At 43.2% G+C, this 22312-nt stretch overlaps 1 protein-coding gene across 1 annotated transcript in view; it reads right to left on the bottom strand.

Moving 5' to 3' along the window:
- NVL (nuclear VCP like) overlaps nucleotides 1-11681 on the bottom strand; it is a 106197-nt gene extending 94516 nt beyond the window's left edge. Inside the window, exons 1-2 of the mRNA XM_017869945.1 lie at nucleotides 10876-11681; nucleotides 7194-7267 (exon numbers count right to left, since the gene is read on the bottom strand). Of these exons, the coding sequence (XP_017725434.1) occupies nucleotides 7194-7267; nucleotides 10876-10932 (131 nt within the window). The 5' untranslated portion in view covers nucleotides 10933-11681. The remainder of the gene's footprint in view (nucleotides 1-7193; nucleotides 7268-10875) is intronic.
- Between the last annotated feature and the right edge of the window lie 10631 nt (nucleotides 11682-22312).

Here is a 22312-nt window from a genome sequence, read left to right as displayed (position 1 = left end):
TCAGCTGGGTGTGGTGGCGCACACCTGTGGTCCCAGCTACTCAGGAGACTGAGGCAGGAGAATCCTGTGAACCCGGGAGGCAGAGGTTGTAGTGAGCCGAGATTGCACCACTGTACTCCAGTCTGGGCAACAGAGCGAGACTCCATCTCAAAAAAAAAAAAAAAAAAAAAAAAAAATATCTGCACAGCCACAATACAATTAGCACAAATAAGAAATTTAATATTGGTAAATTATCTAATACATAGTCCACATTAAAATTTCTCAAATTATTTCCAAAAAATGGTCTTTATAGTTGTTTTTCTTTGACCCAGTGTCTAGTCAAGGTTCATGCATTTACTTGGTTGTTGTTTCTCTTTGAACTCTTTTAACTTGCAACCTTTGTGCATGTAATACCGACATTTTTGAAGGATCCAGGCCAGCTAATTTATAAAATGTCCCACAATCTGAATTTATGTCTCCTCATTATTAAATTCAAGTTAAATATTTTTAGCAAGACCATCTGCTAAAAATATGGGTGAAAGTATGATGAGTACAGGATATTAATATAATCTGAAAGTATCTTCTTATAAATTATTTATTAATTTTTTTTTTTTTTTTTTTTTTTTTTTTTGAGGTGGAGTCTCGCTCTGTCACCCGGGCTGGATCAAAACTAACATTACCGAATAACACCCTACACAGATATTCTGTGCCTTTTGAAGTCAAATTGCTTCTTTGGTTTTCCTTCCAAAAACATATAACCTGATTCCAACCATGTGGAAACAGCAGAAAAATCCAAATTGAGGGATATTCTAATATAATAACTACCAGTAATCTTCAAAATGTGAAGATCATGAAAAACAAAAAAAGGTTGAGGAACTGTTGCAGATTAAAGGAAACTAAAAAGCAAAACAAGCATAATTTAGGGGTTGGATTTCAGTTCTGGAAAAAAAATTCCCATAAAATAACAACTACAAAGAACATTATTGAGACAGGCAAACTCTGAATACGAATGGTGGATTCGATAACATTATTGAATCAAGATTACATTTTCTGGTTTTAATAAATAAACTGTGGTTATATAATAAAAGCCTTTGTCCTTAGGGAATAGATAGTATGCACGGATAAAGGGACATTCTAGGTAGAGTATATGGGTGTTCTTTGTTCTATTCTTTCCATTTTCCTCTTTATAAAAATTCTTGCCGGCGCAGTGGCTCACACCTGTAATCCCAGTACTTTGGGAGGCCAAGGTGAGCGGATCATTTGTGATCAGGAGTTCAAAACCAGTCTGGCCAACATGGTAAAACCCCAATGTCTACTAAAAATACAAAAACTAGCCAGGCATGGTGGTGGGTGCCTGTAATCCCAGCTACTTGGGAGGCTGAGGCAGGAGTATCGCTTGAGCCCAGGAGGTGAAGGTTGCAGTGAGCCGAGATCACACCACCGCACTCCAGCCTGGGTGACAGAGTGAGACTCCATCTCAAAAAAAAAAAAAAAAAATTCGTTATGTTTTTGAGACAGGGTCTCATTCTCTCAGTCAGGCTAGAGTGTAGTTGTGCAATCAGAGTGTGCCACAACCTCGACCTCCTGGTGTCAAGCAATCCTCCCACCCCGGCCTCCCGAGTAGGTACGATGACAGATACGTGCCAGCACACCTAGTTAATTTTCGATTATTTTGTAGAGATGGGGTCTCACTATGTTGTCTAAGCTGGTCTGGGTCAGCTTTTCTTAAATGTGAAATTACATCAAAACACAAAGTTTTAGATGAGGCAAATATTGTACTAAATCATGACCATTTAAAAAGGCAACTTGGGGCCTGGCACGGTGGCTCATGCCTGGAATCCTAGCACTTTGGGAGGCTGAGGCGGGAGGATCACTTGAGCTCAAGAGTTCAAGGCCAGCCTGGGCAGCATGGCAAAACCCTGTCTCTACAAAAAATACAAAAAATTAGCGGGGCATGGTGGCATGTGCTTAGTGCCAGCTACCTGGGGGCTGAGGCGGGAGGATCACTTGAGCCCAGGGGGCTGAAGCTGCAGTGAGCCGAGATTGCGCCACTGCACTCCAACCTGGGTGACAGGGCAAGACTGTGTCTCCAAAAATAATAATAATAATAATAATTAATTAAAAATTAAAATAAAGGGAGAAAGAAAGATGTAAAAATGATTCTTAGCTCGTGGGCCATACAAAACAAGGTGACAGGCAGGAACCGGTTTGAGGGCCATAGTTTGCCAACACCTGGATAAGAGAAGATGGCAGATAGATGTAGGAAGAATGTTTAAAAGCTGAAACAGGCCAGGCGCAGTGGCTCATGCCTATAATCCCAACACACTGGGAGGTCAAGGCGGGAGGATCACTTGAGGTCAGGAATTCAAGACCAGCCTGGCCAGCATGGCGAAACCCTATCTCTACTAAAAATACAAAAATTAGCTGGGTATGGTGGCATGGACCTGTAGTCCTGGCTACTCGGGAGGCTGAGGCAGGAGAGTCACTTGAACCCAGGAGGTGGAGGCTGCAGTGAGCCGAGATTGTGCCGCTGCAGTCCAGCCTGGGCAACAGAGTGAGAGTCTATCTCAAAAAAAAAAAAAAAAAAAAAAACCTGAAACAGTAGTCCAGACAAGAAATAATGAGGCTCTGGATTAGGCTAGTAATGGTAAGGAAAGGAGAGAACAGGCCTCATGAACTATTTAAGAGACAACAGCAAGGCTTCTTGGTGACTTATTATAGACATGGCAGGGGGATTCAAGGCTAGGTAGAAGGAAGTAGACAACAGATAGATTAACCTGGGTGACTGGCTGAGTAACAGTCATACCATCAACTAAGAAAAAAGGTTACCAACAAAACACAGTTCATAGATTTCAATGGAGTGAGTGGTGGGGATAGAAACAATCTTAGCTGAGTCTTTATTTTTATTTTTTAAAAGACAGGGTCTTGCTCTGTCACCCACGCTTCAGTGCAGTGGTGCGATCGTAGCTCACTGCAGCCTTGAATTCCTGGCCTCAAGGGATCCTCCTGCCTCAACTTTCCAAGTAGCTAGGACCGACTACAGCTGCATGCCACGCTAATTTTTAATTTTTTTTGTAGAGACAGATTCTTGCTATGTTGCCCAGGCTGGTCTCAAACTCCTGGCCTCAAGCGATCCTCCTGTGTCAGCCTCTCTAAGTGCTGAAATTACAGGTGTGAGCCACTGTGCCTTGGCCTTAGACCACTCGTTAAATAAATTCTGATAAAGAGAAGGAAAAATACTACTGGGTGGTAGCCAAAGTGAGGTACACTATTGTTTTAAAAAGCCTTCTGTCTTAGTTTCTCTTCTTTTCTTCCTTCCTAATACAGTTTGGTACTGGTTAGTATAGTGCTACTGTGACAAACACCTTAAAATGTAGAAATGGTTTTGGAACTAGGTAATAGAGGCCAGAGAGCTTTGAGGTGCATGTTAGAAGAAACCTAGATGGCTCTGAAGTGACTGCTGTTAGAAATATGAACACTGCAGGGCGTGATGGCTCACGCCTGTAATCCTAGTATGTCAGGAGGCTGAGGTGGGCAAATTGCCTGAGCTCAGGAGTTTAAGACCAGCCTTGGCAACACGGTGTCTCTACTAAACAACCCTGTCTCTACTAAAATACAAAAAATTAGCCAGGCATGGCGGTGTGCACCCATAGTCCCAGCTACTTGGGAGGCTGAGGCAGGAGAATTGCTTGAACCTGGGAGGCAGAGGTTGCAGTGAGCTGAGATTGCACCACCGCACTCCGGCCTGGGTGACAGAGTGAGACTCCATCTCACAAAAAAAAAAAAAAACAAAAACAAAAAACAAAAAACGGACACTGAAGGCAATTCTGGTAAGAGCTCAGAAAAACAAGAGAAGAGTTGTATAGGAAGGTTCTATAGTTACATATATATAGAGAGAATGCTAGTAGAAATTTGAATGTTAAGGATGCTTCTGGTGAGGTCTCAGACAGAAATGAGAAGCATGTTATTGGAAATTGGAAGAAAGGCAGTTCATGTTATGAAGTGGCAGAGGACTTGTGTTTTATTATTTTAAAAGTAGAACTTGTAAGTGATGAATCTGGATATTTCACTCAGATTTCCAAGCAAAGTGCTGAAGTGTGGCCTGATTTCTCCTTGCTGCTTATAGTGAAATTTTACAGTATAAAGAGAGATAAAGAAGGAATTGTTCAACAAAAAGGAAACCAGAACCTGAAGATTAGAAAATTCTCAGTTTATCCACATTGTAAAAAATGAAAAAGCATAATCTAAAAAGGACATCAAGAGTGTGGGGGGACAACAATTTGCCAAAGCGATTACCAGCATATGACTTATGGATTCAGTCAGCCATCTCAGCAGAAGCCAGGAATAGAGACGGGGTTAAAGCAACAGAAACACTGCCAGCTTGGACTAGGGACAGAGATGGGGACAAAATTAAGGAAGGCTGTTGGACATTCAGGAATCTATAGGACAGGGCTAATAAAACTATCCAGCTGTGAACACAAGTTATCCTTTAAGAAAAGGAAAGAATGACCCTTAAGGAGGCTCAAAAGAAGGCAGGGCTGCCACTGCTAACACAGGCCCAGAGGGCACAGGTGTGGCAGGTGGGGCTGTCTCCTCCTAGGTAACAGGGCAGGATCACCACCCTACTGAGCCCACAGGGCAGGGCATCAAGCCAAGGAGGATTACTCTAAAGCCTTAAAATCTAATGACATTTGCCCTGCTTGGTTTTGGACTTGCTTGGGACCCATGACCCTTTCTTTTTTCCAATCGCTCTCTTTTAGAATAGGAATGTCTAACCTACACCTATGCCTGTCCTGCCATTGTACAATCGTGCATCACTAAACAATGGAGACACATTCTGAGAAGTGTATCATTAGGCATTCTCATTGTATGAAAACAAAAATAAGTAAGAGTGTACTTACACAAACCTAGATGGGCTAGCCTATTACACACCTAGACTACATGGTATAGCCTACTCTGCCTACAAACCTATACAGCGTATTATTGCACTAAATACTATAGGCAACTGTAAAACAATGGTATTGTGTATTTAAACACATCTAAACACAGAAAAGGTACAGTACAAATATGATGTAACAATCTTACGGGATCACCATCATACATGAGGTCCATCATTGATTAAAACATTGTTATACAGGACATGCCTGTATTTTGGAAGCAGATAACTTGTCTGGTTTCACAGGTTAATAGAGGAATTTTGCCCCAGGATAAATCATACTTTGAATCTCAGCCATTACCAATTAATTTATATAACATTATTTTTATTTATTTGTTTCATATTTAGAGATAGGGTCTTGCTCTGTTACCCAGCTGGAGTGTACTGGTGCAATCACAGCTCATTGCAACCTTGAACTCCTGGGCTCAAGTGATCCTCTCATCTCAGCCTCTGGAACAGCAAGGAATACAGGTTCATGCCACCATGCCCAGCTATTTATTTCTATTTTTATTTTGTAGAGACGGGGGTCTCACTGTGTTCCCCAGGCTGGTCTTGAACTCTATGGCCTTAAGCCTCTCAAAATGCTGGGATTATTGGTGTGAGTCCTTCCATCTGGCCTGATTTAGATGATACTTAGATAAGAGTTTGGACTTAAGAGTCGATGCTAAAATGAGTTAAGACTTTTGGGGCTTGTGGAATGGAATGAATGTATCTGCATACGAGGACATGAATTTTGGGAGCCACAGCACAGAGTCCAATAAGCTGAATTGTGTTTCCCTTAAATTCTTACGTTGATGTCCTAACCCCTAGTACCTCAGAATGTGACTATATTTGGGGATAGGGCCTTTAGAAATAATTAAGGTATTCTTGGCCAGGTGGGGTGGCTCACACCTATAACTCTAGCACTTTGGGAGGACGAGGCAGGAGGATCACCTAAGGTCAGGAGTTCAAGACCAGCCTGGCCAACATGGTGAAACCCCATCTCTATTAAAAATACAAAAATTAGGTAGGTGGTTAGCACATGCCTGTAATCCCAGCTATTCAGGAGGCTGAGGCAGGAGAATCACTTGAACCCAGGAGGCGGAGCTTGCAGTGAGCCGAGATCCGCTGCACTCCAGCCCGGACAACAGACCAAGACTCCGTCTTGGAAAAAAAAAAAAAAAAACAAATTCAGGAAGCTGGCTGGGCATGCTGGCTCATGCCTATCATCCTAGCACTTAGAGAGGCCAACGTGGAAGGATCACTTGAGGTCAGGTGTTCAAGACCAACCTGGGCAAATACAGAAGGTCCTGTCTCCACAAAAAATAAAACTAAAAATTGTGTTTAAAAAAAAAGAGGCCAGGTGCCATGGCTCAAGCCTGTAATCCCAGCACCTTGGTAGGCCGAGGCGGGCAGGTCACCCGAGGTCAGGAGTTTGAGACCAGCCTGGCCAACATGGTGAAACCCTGTCTCTACTAAAAATACAAAATTACCCAGGTGTGATGGCACATGCCTGTAATCCCAGCTACTTGGGAGGCTAAGGCAGGAGGATTGCTTGAACCTGGGAAGCAGAGGTTGTGGTTAGCTGAGGTTGCACCATTGCACTCCAGCCTGGGCAACAGAGCGAAAATCCGTCTCAAAAAAAAAAAAGGAGTCAGAAAACTCAGGGAGATCATACCTGCTGGTAATGGTTTTAATTTTCTTCCTTTCTTTTTTGGGAAAGGATATCATTCTGTCACTGAGGTTAGAGTGCAGTGGCGTGACCACAACTCACTATAGCCTTGACCTCCTGGGCTCAAGTGATCCTCCCACCTCAGTTTCCCAAGTAGGTGGGACCACAGGTGCATGCCACCAAGCCTGGCAAATTTTTGTATATTTTTTGTACAGATGGAGTTTCACCATGTTGCCCAGGGTGGTCTCAAACTCCTGGGCTTAAGCCATTCTCCCACCTCAGCCTCCAAAAGTGCTGAGATTATAGGCATGAGCCATTATGCCTGGCCTGGTTTTAATTTTCTAATGAAGCAGGAAAGGAAGTGATATAATAACATCTCTATCTCTTGACCAGACTGTGAGGTACTAAAAGATAAGCAGCGACCATTTCCCACAGTACAAAAGACATCTTACTGCACATAATAGGTATTTGATAAATGTATGCATAACCGAATTGAGTTCCAAGATTATGGATTGGTGAACTAATGCCAGCAGTTATTGATATCAACTGGAAATTTAAGCAGGATATAAACTTTTAAAATGGTAAAGGGGAAATAAAAATTCAAGGATCTGGAAACTATTTATTTACCTGTACATTCTTTGTAAATCAGATGCTAAGACTCCAATGTCCACATATTTGCCACATTTGTTACCGGTAAGGTACTAAAACAGAAAATATAACAAATATAAAACACTCAATATTTCAAACTCAGTGATTTTAATCAACAGATTGAGCTATCTGAACACATTATACTTTAAGATAAACTTTTCATTAATAAAGCATACCAGAAACGTAAATAAAAGTAACCAATAATTGTCAAGTCTGAAATCAGAAAATTTAATTAACATTATTAATCACTATAACACAATATTATTACTAGCATAGTTACAAGGCAGTAAGTGATGACTTACTTACTAATATCCTAGGTTTCCAAACACCCTAGAACACTGCAATAAACTCATAAGGGCAGCAGGGGAGATTTTAAACTTCAAGGAACACAGTGATATTTGACATCTGTCAGATACTGCAGAACTACTAGCTTGAGGCAATTTAGTTTCAATATTAAATCACCTTTTGGCTGGGCATGGTGGCTCATACCTGTAATCCCAACACTTTGGGAGCTCAGGAGTTCAAGACCACCCTGGGCAACAAAGTTTGACCTCATCTCTACAAAAAAATTTAAAAATTGGTTGGGTGTGGTGGCTTGTGCTTATACTCCCAGCATTTTGGGAGGCCAAGGTGGGAGATCGCTTAAGCCCAGACTTAGAGACTGCAGTGAGCTATGATTGAGCCGCTGCACTCCAGCCTGGATAACAGAACGAGACCTTGTCTCAAAAATAAATAAATAAATAAAATAGCCTGAGCGTGGTGGCTCGCACCTGTAATCCCAGCACTGTGAGAGGCCAAAGCAGGAGGATTGCTTGAGTCCAGGTGTTCCAGACCAGCCTGGCCAAGATGGTAAGATCTCATCTCTACGAAAAATAAAATTAGCCAGACATGATGGTGCATACCTGCGGTCCCAGCTACATGGGATGCTGAGGTGGGAGAATCACTTGACCCCACGAGTTTGAGGTGGTAGTGAGCAGTGTTCACACCACTGCACTCCAGCCTGGGTGACAGAGTGAGACCCAGTCTCAAAAATAAAAAATTAAAATTAAATTAAATTAAATATATAGCTAAGTGAAAATTTATTTAAAATCTTGTGTAAGACTATCTTCAGGCCGTGTGCATAAGGCGTATATGAAACATAAGTAAACTTCATGTTTAACTTGGGTCCCATCCCCAAATATCTCATTATGTATACGCAAACATTCCAAACCCTGAAAAAAATCAATCTGAAACATTTTTTGGTCTTAAGCATTTAGAATAAGGGATATTCAATTTGTACTTTTATAATGAACCGAAGTGAAAGCTATAGAGGAAAACTGATAATGTCAAACGCTGAAAAGCAGTCAAGTGTGAGGACAGAGAAGAGGCCACTAGATCCAGTAATTAGGAGTCACTGCTCAGAAACTTGAATAAAGTGAAGGAGCAAGTTGTGGGATGCGGGAACATCCAGAAGAAGAGTAATTCAGAGTGAGCGAACAACGAGAACAAAGGTCCTGTGCTTGGCATGTTTGAGAAGGTCTGTGTGGTTGGGACAGGAGACGAAAAGCAAACTAGGACAACAGAGGCCAGAATATGCAGGGCTTTTTTGACTGGGTTTTACTCAAGATATCTGTGACTCCACTGAAAGGATTTGAGCTGGGCTATGGCAAGCTCTGATTTTTCCTTTTTTTTTTTAAATTATACTTTAAGTTCTGGGATTCATGTACAGAACATGCAGGTTTGTTACACAGGTATACAAGGGCCATGGTGGTTTCCTAGACCCATCAACCTGTCATTTACATTAGGTATTTCTCCTAATGCTATCCCTCCCCTAGCCTAATTTTTCCTTTTAAAACGATGTCTTGGCCACGCCTGTAATCCCAGCACTTTGGAAGGCTGAGGCGGGCAGATCAACTGAGGTCAGGAATTCAAGACCAGCCTGGCCAACATGGTGAAACCTCGTCTCTACTAAAAATAGAAAAATTAGCCAGGCGTGATGGCATGCACTTGTAATCCCACCTACTTGGGAGGCTGAGGCAGAAGAATCGCTTGAACCCAGGAGACAGAGGTCGCAGTGAGCGAAAAAAAAAAAAAATTAGATGTCTCTGGCTGCTCTGTGGGGAATAGGCTTTAGGTAAAAGCAGAATCAGAAAGACCAGTTAGGAGGCTATTGCAATAGTATAAGGTAGAGATGATGGTTTGGACTAAGATGGTTATACGGAAAGACAGTAAGAAGTACTTGGAATATATTTTGAAAGTAAAGCAAACCAGGCTGTTGATGGATGGTATACAGGAAATGAGACTCAGAATGATCCTTAAGGCTTTTGGTCTTAACAACTGGACAAACGGTGGTATCATTTACCGAGATACAGAACACTAAGAAAGGGCAGGTTTGAAGGAAGAAAAAATTACAAGTTCCACTTGGCCATTTTAATTTGGAGATACGCTGACTAGGCAGCTGGATATATCAATCTGTACTTCAAGATAAAATCTGGACGGCAGATACAAATTTAGCAGTCATAAATATATAGAGGACAGGACAGCAGCTTGCACCAGTAATCCCAGCACTTTGGGAGGCTGAGGCCCGATCGTTTGAGCCTAGGAGTTAAAGACCAGACAGAGTAACATAGTGGAACCCTGTCTCTACAAATGATAATAACAATAATAATAATAAATTGGCCAGATGTGGTGGTGCACACCTGTAGTCCCAGCTACTGGGGAGGCTGAGGAGGGAGGATTGCTTGAGCCAGGGAGGCCGGGGGTGCAGTGAGCTATGATTGTGCCCATGAACAGCCACTGAACTCTAGCCTGGGCAACAGAGCGAGACTGTGTCTCAGAAAAATAAAAATAAAATGAAATAAATATATAGATAATAGAATATGTAGACACTATTCAAAGGTTATTAGACTAAATGAGATCACATAGGAAGTATGGATAGATAAGAAAGGTGTATGAGGAAAGAGGAGGAAGGGGAGGTAAGAGAACAGGGCTCAGAGCACTTCCAACATTTACAAGTTGGTAGGAAAAGATGGGTCCGAAAAGGAGATTGTTTAGGGGCTGGTGAAGTGAAAGAAAAACAAGGAGAATGTGTAGCTCACCAAGTCCTAAGTGAAGAAAATTCTCTCCCGCCTTTTAACTCAGACTGCTTGTTTACATTCTAAGGTATTTGCCCACACTGCTTTTTACTGATGGTCATGAAAATGAGAAAACCGTAGGCAAAGTGCCTGTTACTGTTGCCAGACCCATGTTACCTCGTTTTAGTGTGTAAGTTCCTTGAGAGCGGAAATTAACGTATTATTTATGCCACCCCTTCTCAAGGACCTCTTACAATGCGAGCGTTTGAAGACCATTCCTGTACTAAATTCACAAGTCAAAGAGGTTAAAATTCAAAGGTTAATTCCACTCTACTGAATGATCTGCGCTGAAGACGACCAGACATCCTCGGCAGCCCCACCAAGCTGCACCCTCCCACCGTCCCCGGTTTCTCCTGAGACTCCGCACCAACGTGGGTAGGGAAGGCCCCGGCACCACCAACGAAGGAGGAACAGACGCACGCCCAGACCCAGACTGGGGAAAGAAGACTAGTTGAGTTCCACGTGGACGCCACCCGAAAAAAAGGGGAGTGGCACCCTGGGGCAGTGATCGGGGCCCTGGGCGAGACCGAGCGGTGCAGAATACACACCTGGATGACTCGTTGCTTCAGTTTATTATCCACGAACCGGGCGGGTCTAGGCTTCATCGTGTGGGTCTTCCAAGCCACAGCTCGGACCGCCAGCTCCCAGTCAACCGGGGGCCTCGTAGGGGTTGCCCACCGCGATCGCCGGGCCAGTTGCACCTGAAAAGCCCCCCTCCTGGGGCCTAGCCCGCGCCGTTTCCGTCAGAATAAAAGTAATGCGAATGAGGGGGAAAAAATTCCGAGGAGCGGGAGAAGACTTGCAAACCTCAGGGAGTTTCTAGGGCCCTTATTTTGCAGGCCTGCCCAGTGGGCCCTGGAAGATTAGGACCCCTTTGAACGCGCTCAACTTTATTGGTTCCCCGCCGGGCGAACCAGGCTGGAGGAAGGAAGTTCCTACCCGCGTGCAGCGTGCGGACACGCTGTCAACGGTGTCGGCTGGGAAAGTTGGTTTGCTTTCCTCAGGCGTTCCAGCCACACCTCGTTCTGGTACAAAGCTAGTCTTCGCAAAGCCAGCGACGGTAGATAATTGGAGTGATAAAATCAGGGTAAAAACACACCACCAGCTGTTGCTTGCTTTCCCACGTAGTTACCTTACATTTTAGAGGCCCAACAAAAGGGCTAGGTGAAAAAGAAAAGGAAGGACGGATTTATCCTTATAACTGAGGATAACTAAGTCATTTGTTACTTTTAGAACTCGTTTTACTTACGCTGTTATCATCGGCAGGTAATTTGTTGAATATATCCAGTGCAAGACTCCTTGGCCCAGAATTTTATCGAACATTTGTATTTGCCTCAAGAAGTTTATCCTGCACTTAGGGAGACACAAAGGGACAGTTACCAAGCACTAAAAAAAAAAAAAAAAAAAAAAAAAAAAAGATACAGGCTTTAGTTTCTGTCTTCTTGTTTATTTCTACCGTGTTTTGAGTATTCTTATTTCAGGTCCTACTTGGCTGATGACAAGGTGAAGTGCAGTATATTAAGGGGCAGAGGGGAGGAGAGAAAATGGAATTAAGAGAATCACACACAAGGGTGTGAGGCCGGACGAGGTGGCTCTCACCTGTGATCACAGCACTTTGGGAGGCCAAGGCGGGCAGATCACTTGAGGTCAGGAGTTCACGACCAGCCTGGCCAACATGGTGAAACCTTGTCTCTACTAAAAATATAAAAATTAGCACTGAATTAAGTATTAGATTTCTCACCCAAAATATTGGTCCCTTTGGTTGCAACTTCATTTCTTACTTCTTCACTATATGTACTGTTTTATTTTTATTTTTTTTAGTTGTGGTAAAATATAAGAACATTTACAATCAAACATTTTAAAGTGTGCAGTTTAGTGATATTAAAACATTCATAATATGCAAGCATCACTGCCATGTAGCTCCAGAACTCTTTTCATCTTGTAAAACCGAAACTCTATACTAATTAAAAAATAACTCCCCATTCCTCCCTCCCCCCAGCCCCTGGCAACTGCCATTCTAGTTACTGTCTTCATGATTTTGACTACACTAGCTTCCTCGTATATGTGGAATCTTCCCATATTTGACTTTTGTGAGTGGCTTGTTTCTTAGCTTAATGCCCTCATATAGCATGTGTTAGAATTTCCTTCTTTTCTTCTTTTTTTTTAGAGGGAGTCTTGCTCTGTTGCCCAGGCTGGAGTGCAGTGGCACAATCTCGGCTCACTGCAACCTTCGCCTCCTGGATTCAAGAGATCCTAACACCTCAGCCTCCTGAGTAGTTGGGACTACAGGTGTGTGCCACCATGCCTGGCTAATTTTTTGTATTTTTAGTAGAAATGGCATGTTGCCATGTTGGCCAGACTGATCTCGAACTCCTGACTTCAGGTGATCCACCTGCCTTGGCCTCCTAAAGTGCTGGAATTACAGGTATGAGCCACTGCACCTGGCCTTTCCTTCACTTTTAAGGCGAGTAAAATTTGACTCTTTTGCCATTCTGCCTCTTGCTATGGGATGACACAGCAAGAAGGCTCTCACCAAATAACAACTTCTTGATATGGGACTTTCCAGCCTCCTTGCATTCATTTGACAAGTGTTTATTGAGTGCCTACCAGTTTCAGTCTCTGCTCTGTGCTTTAGGCTTATGGGGAAAAGTGGAAGAATTATAACTAACTTTTTATAACATTTTAAAAATTAGATTATTTATATGCTTGATTAAATGGTAGGAAAGATTCTCTACAGCATATAGTACAAATGTAGTCAATGCTTAGTAATTTTTAAAATGAAATGTAATTCTTTGCATGCCAAATGTCCAACATAGAACGAAAACACACTGAGGCCGGGCATGGTGGCTTATGCCTATAATCCCAGCACTTTGGGAGGCAGAGGCAGGTGGATCACCTGAGGTCAGGAGTTCAAGACCAGCCTGACCAATGTGGTGAACCCCTGTCTCTACTTAAAAATACAATATTATCTGGGCATGGTGGCGCATGCCTGTAATTCTAGCTACTTGTGAGGCTGAGGCAGGAGAATCACTTGAACCTGGGAGGCAGAGGTTGCAGTGAGCTGAGATCATGCCATTGCACTCCAGCCTGGGCAACAAGAGCAAAACTCCATCTCAAATAAACAAATAACCACATTGAAAGGCCTAGTAGCATCACAACGTGTACTAGGCAACATAGTTTATTAGTCTATAATTTGTCATAGAATACTATCCTACACTTAGAGTTGACTTCATGGGTGTGTGACCTGTGCAGTCACACAGGGCCCTGTCCTCAGAAGGGCCCCACAGGTGGTTTAATGCTCTACTGTTGCCGTCTTGAAATACTTTCTGAATAAGCTGTCCCTTATTTTCATTTTGCACTGGGTCTTACAACTTATGTAACCAGCCCTTCATATGTAAACTTGAAGTACTCTAGAATGCTGCCTTTTTATTCCTTTTTTTTTTTTTTCTGAGGTGGAGTCTCACTCTGTTGCCAGGCTAGAGTGCAGTGGTATAATCTTGCCTCACTGTAACCTCGGCCTCCCAGGTTCAAGCGGTTCTTCTGCCTCAGCCTCCCAAGTAGCTGGGACTCCAGGTGCACGCCACCATGCCCAGCTAATTTTTGTATTTTTAGTAAAGACGGGGTTTCACCATATTGGCCAGGCTGATCTCGAACTCCTATCCTTGTGATTCGCCTGCCTCGGCCTCTCAAAGTGCTGGGATTACAGGTGTGAGCCACTGCACCCAGCCACCTTCTTAAAGGCAGGGAATGTGTTGTTCATCTCATTACTGCTTCAGGTGCAGAAGGCAATAATTGAAAGTGAATTAATACTAGATGATAATATGCTCAAACATTTCCCGTTGGAATTAGTTCATCAATTATTGCCCTGAAGACCATTTTACATTGATTCCAATGTTTGGATTTACAGTATCATGCATCAAAACCAAAAATATTACTGAACAGTAACCTAAGAGCATGTACACTTCAAGCACTTCCCTTTTTAATTGAAACATCCTCCATTCTTTAGTGGTGTAACCCCACCTAGTGGTGGTGGCATATTTTATCTTTTGTCTTTCACACTTTCATTCTCCTAAACCTCATACAGTATTTCACTAGCAAACAGCTTCTGGTCTAATTGTGCTTCATAACTAGGGTGATTTATGTCCAGATTTGCTCAGGACAGTCCTGATTTTTTGCCTGTTGATTCAGCAAAATTATTACTAGTATCCCCTTTGTGGAAATACATGAAGACTATTTGAAGACTACATGAGAAGAGGTGAAGACTATTTGTTCAGAGTTTGCTATAACAAGGGAGTCAACCACCATCACTTGCGTTTTGTCAGAGCCTCAAAAACAGAGGAGTGGGAAAACTTCACAGTAGGGAATAGGGGAAGGCTTCAGGTGTGCCCTAACTGAAGACTGTTGTCATAGGGAAGCTATAGGTGGGGTAACTAGAACTAGCAGAGCATCCTATGTATTTGGTTGGGATGCACAGTTGGTTTTCTTTTGGTCCTATGTTGACAGCAGGTCCAAAAATTTAAAAAGCTATCATTTATTAATAAAGTTCTTGACATCTGGGGCCATTTGTTACAGGGGTTGTTGCTGGGTTCCTGGATTGTTTGCTAGTGATAGTGATCTAACTTCCTACATGTCTGACTTGTAGATGATAGATTGGTTTTCTGGTCTGGTTGCTGCAGATTGTGAGTCAGAGTTCTATTTTTGCATATGGTCTGACCATTTTTCATTCACGTGTTCAGTGTCTTCCTGTTATCTCTCTAAAAGGTTCCAGTTTGGACAATGTAGGACCACTCTATGCGTAGTAGGAACATGGAGAAAAGTATGAAGTTTGCATGTCAGAGGATCCTTACTAAGATGCAAAAATGAGGCCTGCCTGCTTGCTGGGAGCTGGAGACTGAGTTCTGTTCTATTCTGTTCTTTTCTTTTTTGAGACAGGGTTATATGGTTTGGCTGTGTCACCACTCAAATCTCATCTTAAATTGTAGCTTCCATAATTCTTATGAATTGTGGGAAGGACCCAGTGGCAGGTAAATGAATCATAGGGGTGGTTTCCCCCATACCGTTCTCATGGTAGTGAGTAAGTCTCATGAGATCTGATGGTTTTATAAGGTGTTTCCCCTTTTGCTTAGCTCTAATTCTTTTTTTTTTTTTGAGATGGAGTATCGCTCTGTCACCCAGGCTAGAGTGCAGTGGCCGGATCTCAGCTCACTGCAAGCTCCGCCTCCCAGGTTCATGCCATTCTCCTGCCTCAGCCTCCCAAGTAGCTGGGACTACAAGCGCCCGCCACCTCGCCCGGCTAGTTTTTTGTATTTTTTAGTAGAGACGGGGTTTCACCATGTTTGCCAGGATGGTCTCTATCTCCTGACCTCGTGGTCCACCCGTCTCGGCCTCCCAAAGTGCTGGGATTACAGGCTTGAGCCACCGCACCTGGCCCCGCTTCGCTCTAATTCTGTCTCGTGTGCCACCATGTAAGACGTGCCTTTAATCTTTCACCATGATTGTGAGGCCTCCCCAGCCACGAGGAACTATGAGTCCATTAAGCCTCTTTTTCTTTATAAATTACCCAGGCTCGGGTGTGTCTTTATCAGCAGTGTGAAAATGGACTAATACAGAGCATCCCACTCTGTCGCCCAAGCTAGGGTGCAGTGGCATGATTTCAGCTCACTGCAACCTCTGCTTCCCTGGTTTTTGTTTTGTTTTTTTTGAGACATAGTCTTGCTCTGTCGCCCAGGCTGGAGTACAGTGGGACGATCTCAGCTCACTGCAACCTCCGCCTCCCACATTCAAGCAATTCTCTGCTTCAGCCTCCAAAGTAGCTGGGATTGCAGGTGCCCACCATCACACCCAGCTAATTTTTTTGTATTTTTAGTAGAGATGGGGGTTTCAGCATCTTGGCCAGGCTGGTCTTGAACTCCTGACCTCATGATCCACCCTCCTTGGCCTCACAAAGTGCTGGGATTACAGGCGTGAGCCACTGCGCCTGGCCGCTTCCCTGGTTTAAGTGATTCTTCCACCCCAACCTCCTGAGTAGCTGGGACTACAGGTGCGTGCCACCACACCCAGCTAACTTTTATATTTTTTGGTAGAGGTGGAGTTTCATCACATTGGCCAGGCTGGTCTCAAACTCCTGACCTCAAGTGATCCACCCGCTTCAGCCTCCCAAACTGCTGGGATTACAGGCGTGGGCCACTGTGCCTGGCCTTGAGTTTTTTGAGATTAAAAATATATATTTGATTTATTTTATTTGGTAATGGCTAACAATTCCGTTTTCTAATCAGGTTTATCATTCTTTGAGGTGATTGCCTCATTTATGTCCCTAATCTTGAATAGAATGAAAATAATATTCTCCCAGGTTTCAAGCAATTCAAGCGATTCTCCTACCTCAGCTTCCCAAGTAGCTGGAATTACAGGCATGCACCACCATGCCTGGCTAATTTTTTTGTGTTTTTAGTAGAGATAGGTGATCCACCCACCTCCACCTCCCAAATTGCTGGGATTACAGGCATGAGTCATTGCTCCCGGCCTGAAACTTTCATATAGAACGTTTTTAGTAAATAATTGTTAGGTAAATGAATGAAAATTGTGAAGTAAATAATCAGAGTACTGTGATAGAAAATAACAAGGCCAGGTGCGGTGGCTCATGCCTGTAATCCCAGCACTTTGGGAGGCTGAGGCGGGCGAATCACCTGAGATTGGGAGTTTGAGACCAGCCTGACCAACATGGAGAAACCCCTGTCTCTACTGAAAATACAATATTAGCCAGGGGTGCTGGCGCATGCCTGTAATCCCAGCTACTCCGGAGTTTGAGGCAGGAGAATTGCTTGAACCCAGGAGGCGGAGATTGCAGTGAGCCAAGATTGTGCCACTGCACTTGAGCCTGAGCAATGAGAGCAAAACTGTCTCTAAAAAAGGGAAGAAAATAACAAAGAAATCCTTTTGTAGTTCCTAAGTGTGAAGAATGCGTGTTCATGCACAGGGTTGAGATGTGCTACCCTCAAACATTGTTCCGTGCACGTGACCTGTCTGACATGGGAAAAAAAGAAGAAAATAAAAAAGGGAGACCACCTCAGTCCCTGGTCAAGGGAGGTCTTTCTAAGAACGTGACAAGTAAGGACTTTAAGTATAGGAGGAGCCAGTTGTACAAGGAGAGTGGGAAGAGTTTCAGGTAGAGAGAGAATCACGTGTGCCAAGACTTTAAGCAGAAAAGAAGTTGACCTGTTCTAGGAACAGAAACAGAGAAAAATAAGCTTCTTTGTTGTTTAAACCACCGTTATTTCAGGTTTTTTGTCATTCAAAACCAACATTAATTTGAACAAGTACAGGTATTTGGAGGAATTTTGAAAGTTGAGTCTAAGATTGATGCAGAAGAGAAAATGACAGAAAAGAGCCAAAACATTCCTGAATAAGAACCTGGTATCATTAACATTTTTTAAAAACCACTATTGAGGTATAATTTACCTATAATAAAAAGGATCCATTTTAAGTGTATAACTCAGTTATTTTATTCATTTATTTATTTATTTTAAAAGATGGTCTCAGGCTGGGCGCGGTGCGAGACTCCGTCTCAAAAAAAAAAAAAAAAAAAGATGGTCTCAGGCCAGGTGCGGTGGCTCATGCCTGTAATCCCAGCACTTTGGGAGGCCTAGGCGGGTAGATCACCTGAGGTCAGGAGTTCGAGACCAGCTTGACCAACATGGAGAAAACCCATCTCTACTAAAAATACAAAAATTAGCTGGGTGTGGTGGCGCATGCCTGTAATCCCAGCTACGCAGGAGGCTGAGGCAGGAGAATCACTTGAACCCGGGAGGCAGAGGTTGTGGTGAGCTGAGATTGCACCATTGCACTCCAACCTGGGCCACAAGAGTGAAACTCCACCTCAAAAAAAAAAAAAACCAAAGTCTCACTCTTGTGGCCCAGGCTGGAGTGCAGTGGTGACCATAGCTCACTGTAGCTTCAGCCTCCTGAACTCAAGTGATCCTCCTGCCTCAGCCTCCTGAGTAGTTAAGATTACAGGCATGTCTCACTGTGCTGGCTATCTTATTTTTTTTTAAACTGGGTCTTGCTGTGTTACCCAGGCTGTTTTAGAAACCCTGGCCTCAAGCAATCCTTCTGCCTCAGCCTCCAAGAGTGCTGGGATTACAGGTGTGAGCTACCATGCTGGGCAAATTTTTTTCTAATTGAGGTGTATTTACATAGCATAAAATTCACCATTTTATTCATTTTAAAGTATACAATTCAGTGACTTTTAATATGTTTACAGGGTTATACAGACATTACCACTATATAGTTCCAGAACATTTTCATTAGCCCAGAAAGAAACCCTGTAACTATTAAGCAATCACTTCAATTTTCCCCTCTTCCCAGCCCCTGGAAACCACAAATCTACTTTTTGTTTCTATGGATTTGCCTATTTTTGACATTTCATATAAATGGAATTATACAATATGTGACCTTTTGTGTCTGATTTCTTTCACTTAGCATAATGTTTCCAAGGATTCTCCATGTTATAGCATGTATTAATACTTCATTCCTTTTCATTGCTGAGTAATAGTCTGTGGTATAGATATATCCCATTTTAGTTATCAGTTCATCACCTGGTAGACATTTGGGTTATTTCCACTTTAAGTTTCAGTTCTGTGGGGTATAAAGTACACCCAGGAGTGGAATTGTTATGGAGCAAGGGCTTACTGCCTGATAGGCATAGAAGCCAATACTGAGGCAGGAGAATAGGGTGTGGAGACAGGGAGCCTTCACTTTAGCCTCTGATTAGTCGCAGGCCAAGTCTTAATTTGCATTGAGTGTAACTTACTTCAGCTTCCAATTGGTCAGGGGCCAAGTCTTCATCTACATAGGGTGTAACCAATAGGAAACTTCTAAAGGGTACTTAAACTCCAGAAGATTTTGCAGCCAAGAGCTCTTGAGCTGCTTGCTCAAGCCAGCTACCCTCTGTGGCGTGTAATTTCGCTTCAATAAATCACTGCTTCATTGCTTCATTCTTTTGTTGCTTTGTTTGTGCATTTCGTTTGATTCTTTGTTCAACACACCAAGAACCTGGACAACTCGTCAAGACCTGGACAACATAGTCAAGACCCTTCACCAGTAACAATACCATGGCACTTGCTTTTGAGAAAATAGAAACCTTTATTGCAAAGTTGACTTGCCATGCTCAAATCTGTCTGCCTGAGCTGGAGAATGGGGACAGGTTTTATAGGCAGATAGTTACAATGAGGAAGATAGGAAAATGCAATGAGGTAGGACAGGTGTGGTGGCTCACACCTATAATCTCAACACTTTGGGAGGCCCAGGTGGGTGGATCACTTGAGGTCAGGAGTTCAAGACCAACCTAACAAACATGGTGAAACCTCATCTCTACTAAAAATAAAAAAATTAGCCAGGCATAGTGGAGCACACCTGTAGTCCCAGCTGCTTGGGAGGCTGAGGCAGGAGAATCACTTGAACTTGGGAGGTGGAGGTTGCAATGAGCTGAGATCACGCCACTGCCCTCCAGCCTGGGAGACAAAGTAAGACTCCATCAAAAAAAAAAAAAAAAAAGGAAAAATGCAATGAGATATGATCTGATTGGGTCATGCTGAGGGTCCTTGGCTCTTAAGTCTGTACTGCAACAAAATAGGGTACTCCTTGTTTCTGAATTTGGTCCCCGTTCCTTGATCCAAGCACTTTGGTTCTGCTCGTGATGAACTTTTTCATTCGTCCTGGCTCCTAAGTCCAATGGGGCACATTTGGCTCATCTGGGCATGCTTATGTTATATAACTTGCAACCTGGGGGTCCACTGAGAAACCGCTCAGAACTTTGTTACACAAAGGTTGAACCAGATTGAATTGATTATGCTGTTAACAGAATTGCTGGGTCATATAATTCAGTGTCTTTAACTTTTTGAAGAATCACTGAACTGTTCCCTCCAGCTGCTGCAACATTTTACGTTTGTACCAGCAAGGTTCAGATTTCTCCATATCCTCCCCAACAGTTAATTTCTCTTTTGTTTTTTAATTACAGCCATTCTAGTAGGTGTGAAGTAGTATCTTTTTTTGTTTTGTTTTGTTTTGTTTTGTTTTTGAGACAGGGTCTCACTGTGTCACTCAGGCTGGCGTGCAGGGGCCCGATCACGGCTCACTGCAGCCTTGACCTCCTGGGCTCAAGTGATCCTCCTACCTCAGCCTGCCACATAGCTAGAACTAACAGATGCATGCCACCACACCCAGCTAATTTTTTGTATTTTTTGTAGTCACGGGATTTTGCTGTGTTGCTTAGGCCTGCCTTGTCCTCCCAAAGTGTTAGGATTGCAGGTGTGAGCCACCTTGCTCAGCCACAATCAAATGATTGTCATTTTGATTGGCATTTTTGTAAAGTTAATTTCTTAATGATTGCCCTGGAAAGTAAAATTAACATCTTAATTTATAACAATCTAGATGAATTAATACCAACTTAGTTTCAATAGTATACAAAAACCTTACTGTTTATAGCTTTATCTCCCCTCCCATATTGTTATTGTCACATATTCAGCTTTATACATTGTGCCTATCAGCATAGATTTATAATTACAGTTTTGTGTAGTTGTAATTATTTAAGATGCAATCTTGCTCTGTCACCCAGGCTGGAGTGCTGTGGCGCGATCTCAGCTCACTGCAACCTCCACCTCCTGGGTTCCAGTGATTCTCCTGCCTCAGCCTCCCCAGTAGCTGGGATTACAGGTGTGCACCACCACACCCGGCTAATTTTTGTATTTTTTCAGTAGAGGCAGAGTTTCACCATATTGGCCAGGCTGGTCTCGAACTCCTGACCTTGTGATCCACCTGCCTCAGCCTCCCAAGGAGGCTCATGCCTGGGATTACAGGCATGTAATCCCAAACCAAACCCAGCCTATGTAAAGGGGAAGGTTATAAGCCAAATTATATATATATATATATATTTGTTTTTGTTTTTGTTTTGAGATGGAGTTTTGCTCTTGTTTCCCCAGCTAGAATGCAATGGCGTGACCTCGGCTCGTTACAACCTCTGCCTCCCAGGTTCAAGCGATTCTTCTGCCTCAGCCTCCCGAGTAGCTGGGATTTCAGGCATGTGCCACCATGCCTGGCTAATTTTGAGTTTTAGTAGAGCCGGGATTTCACCATGTTGCTCAAGCTGGTCTCTAACTCCTGACCTTAGGTGATCCGCCCACCTCAGCCTCCCAAAGTGCTGGGGTTACAGGCGTGAGCCACTCCACCCAGTCCAAAAATATATTTTATACTGACTTTATTTATTATTATTATTATTATTATTATTTTGAGACAGCGTTTCACTCTTGTCACCCAAGCTGGAGTGCAATGGCTTAATCTCGGCTCACTGCAACCTCTGCCTCCTGGGTTCAAGAGATTCTCCTGCCTCAGCCTCCAAGTAGCTGGGATTACAGGCACACGCCACCACATTCGGCTAATTTTTTGTATTTTTAGTAGAAACATTTTTCACCATGTTAGCCAAGCTGATCTCGAACTCCTGACCTCAGCTGATCTGCCCGCCTCGGCCTCCCGAAGTGCTGGGATTACAGGTGTGAGCCACTGTACCAGGCCTATTTATTTATTTATTTTTAATTAATTATTATTATTTTTTGAGACGGCGTCTCACTCTTGTCACCCAGGCTAGAGTACAATGGCACGATCTCGGCTCACTGCAACCTCCGCCTCCCAGGCTCAAGCAATTCTCCTGCCTCAGCCTCCCAAGTAGTTGGAATTACAGGCACCTGCTACTACACCTGGCTAATTTTTATATTTTTAGTACAGACAAGGTTTCACTATGTTGACCAGGCCGGTCACGAGCTCCTGACCTTAAGTGATCCGCCTGCCCCAGTCTCCCAAAGTGCTGGGATTACAGGCATGAGGCACTGCAACCGGCCTATACTGACGTTAATATTTACCTAGGTAGTTACCTTTACTAGAATTCTTTATTTCCTCATATGGTTTTTGTTACAGGATCTTTGTTGCTTTTCTGGCTGG

Source organism: Rhinopithecus bieti, unplaced genomic scaffold (genome assembly GCF_001698545.2).
Source record: "Rhinopithecus bieti isolate Rb0 unplaced genomic scaffold, ASM169854v2 scaffold_1673, whole genome shotgun sequence".
In the NCBI taxonomy this organism is placed as follows: Eukaryota; Metazoa; Chordata; class Mammalia; order Primates; family Cercopithecidae; genus Rhinopithecus; species Rhinopithecus bieti.
Note: the sequence above shows the minus strand (reverse complement) of the source record. Positions and strands in the feature narration are given on the sequence as shown.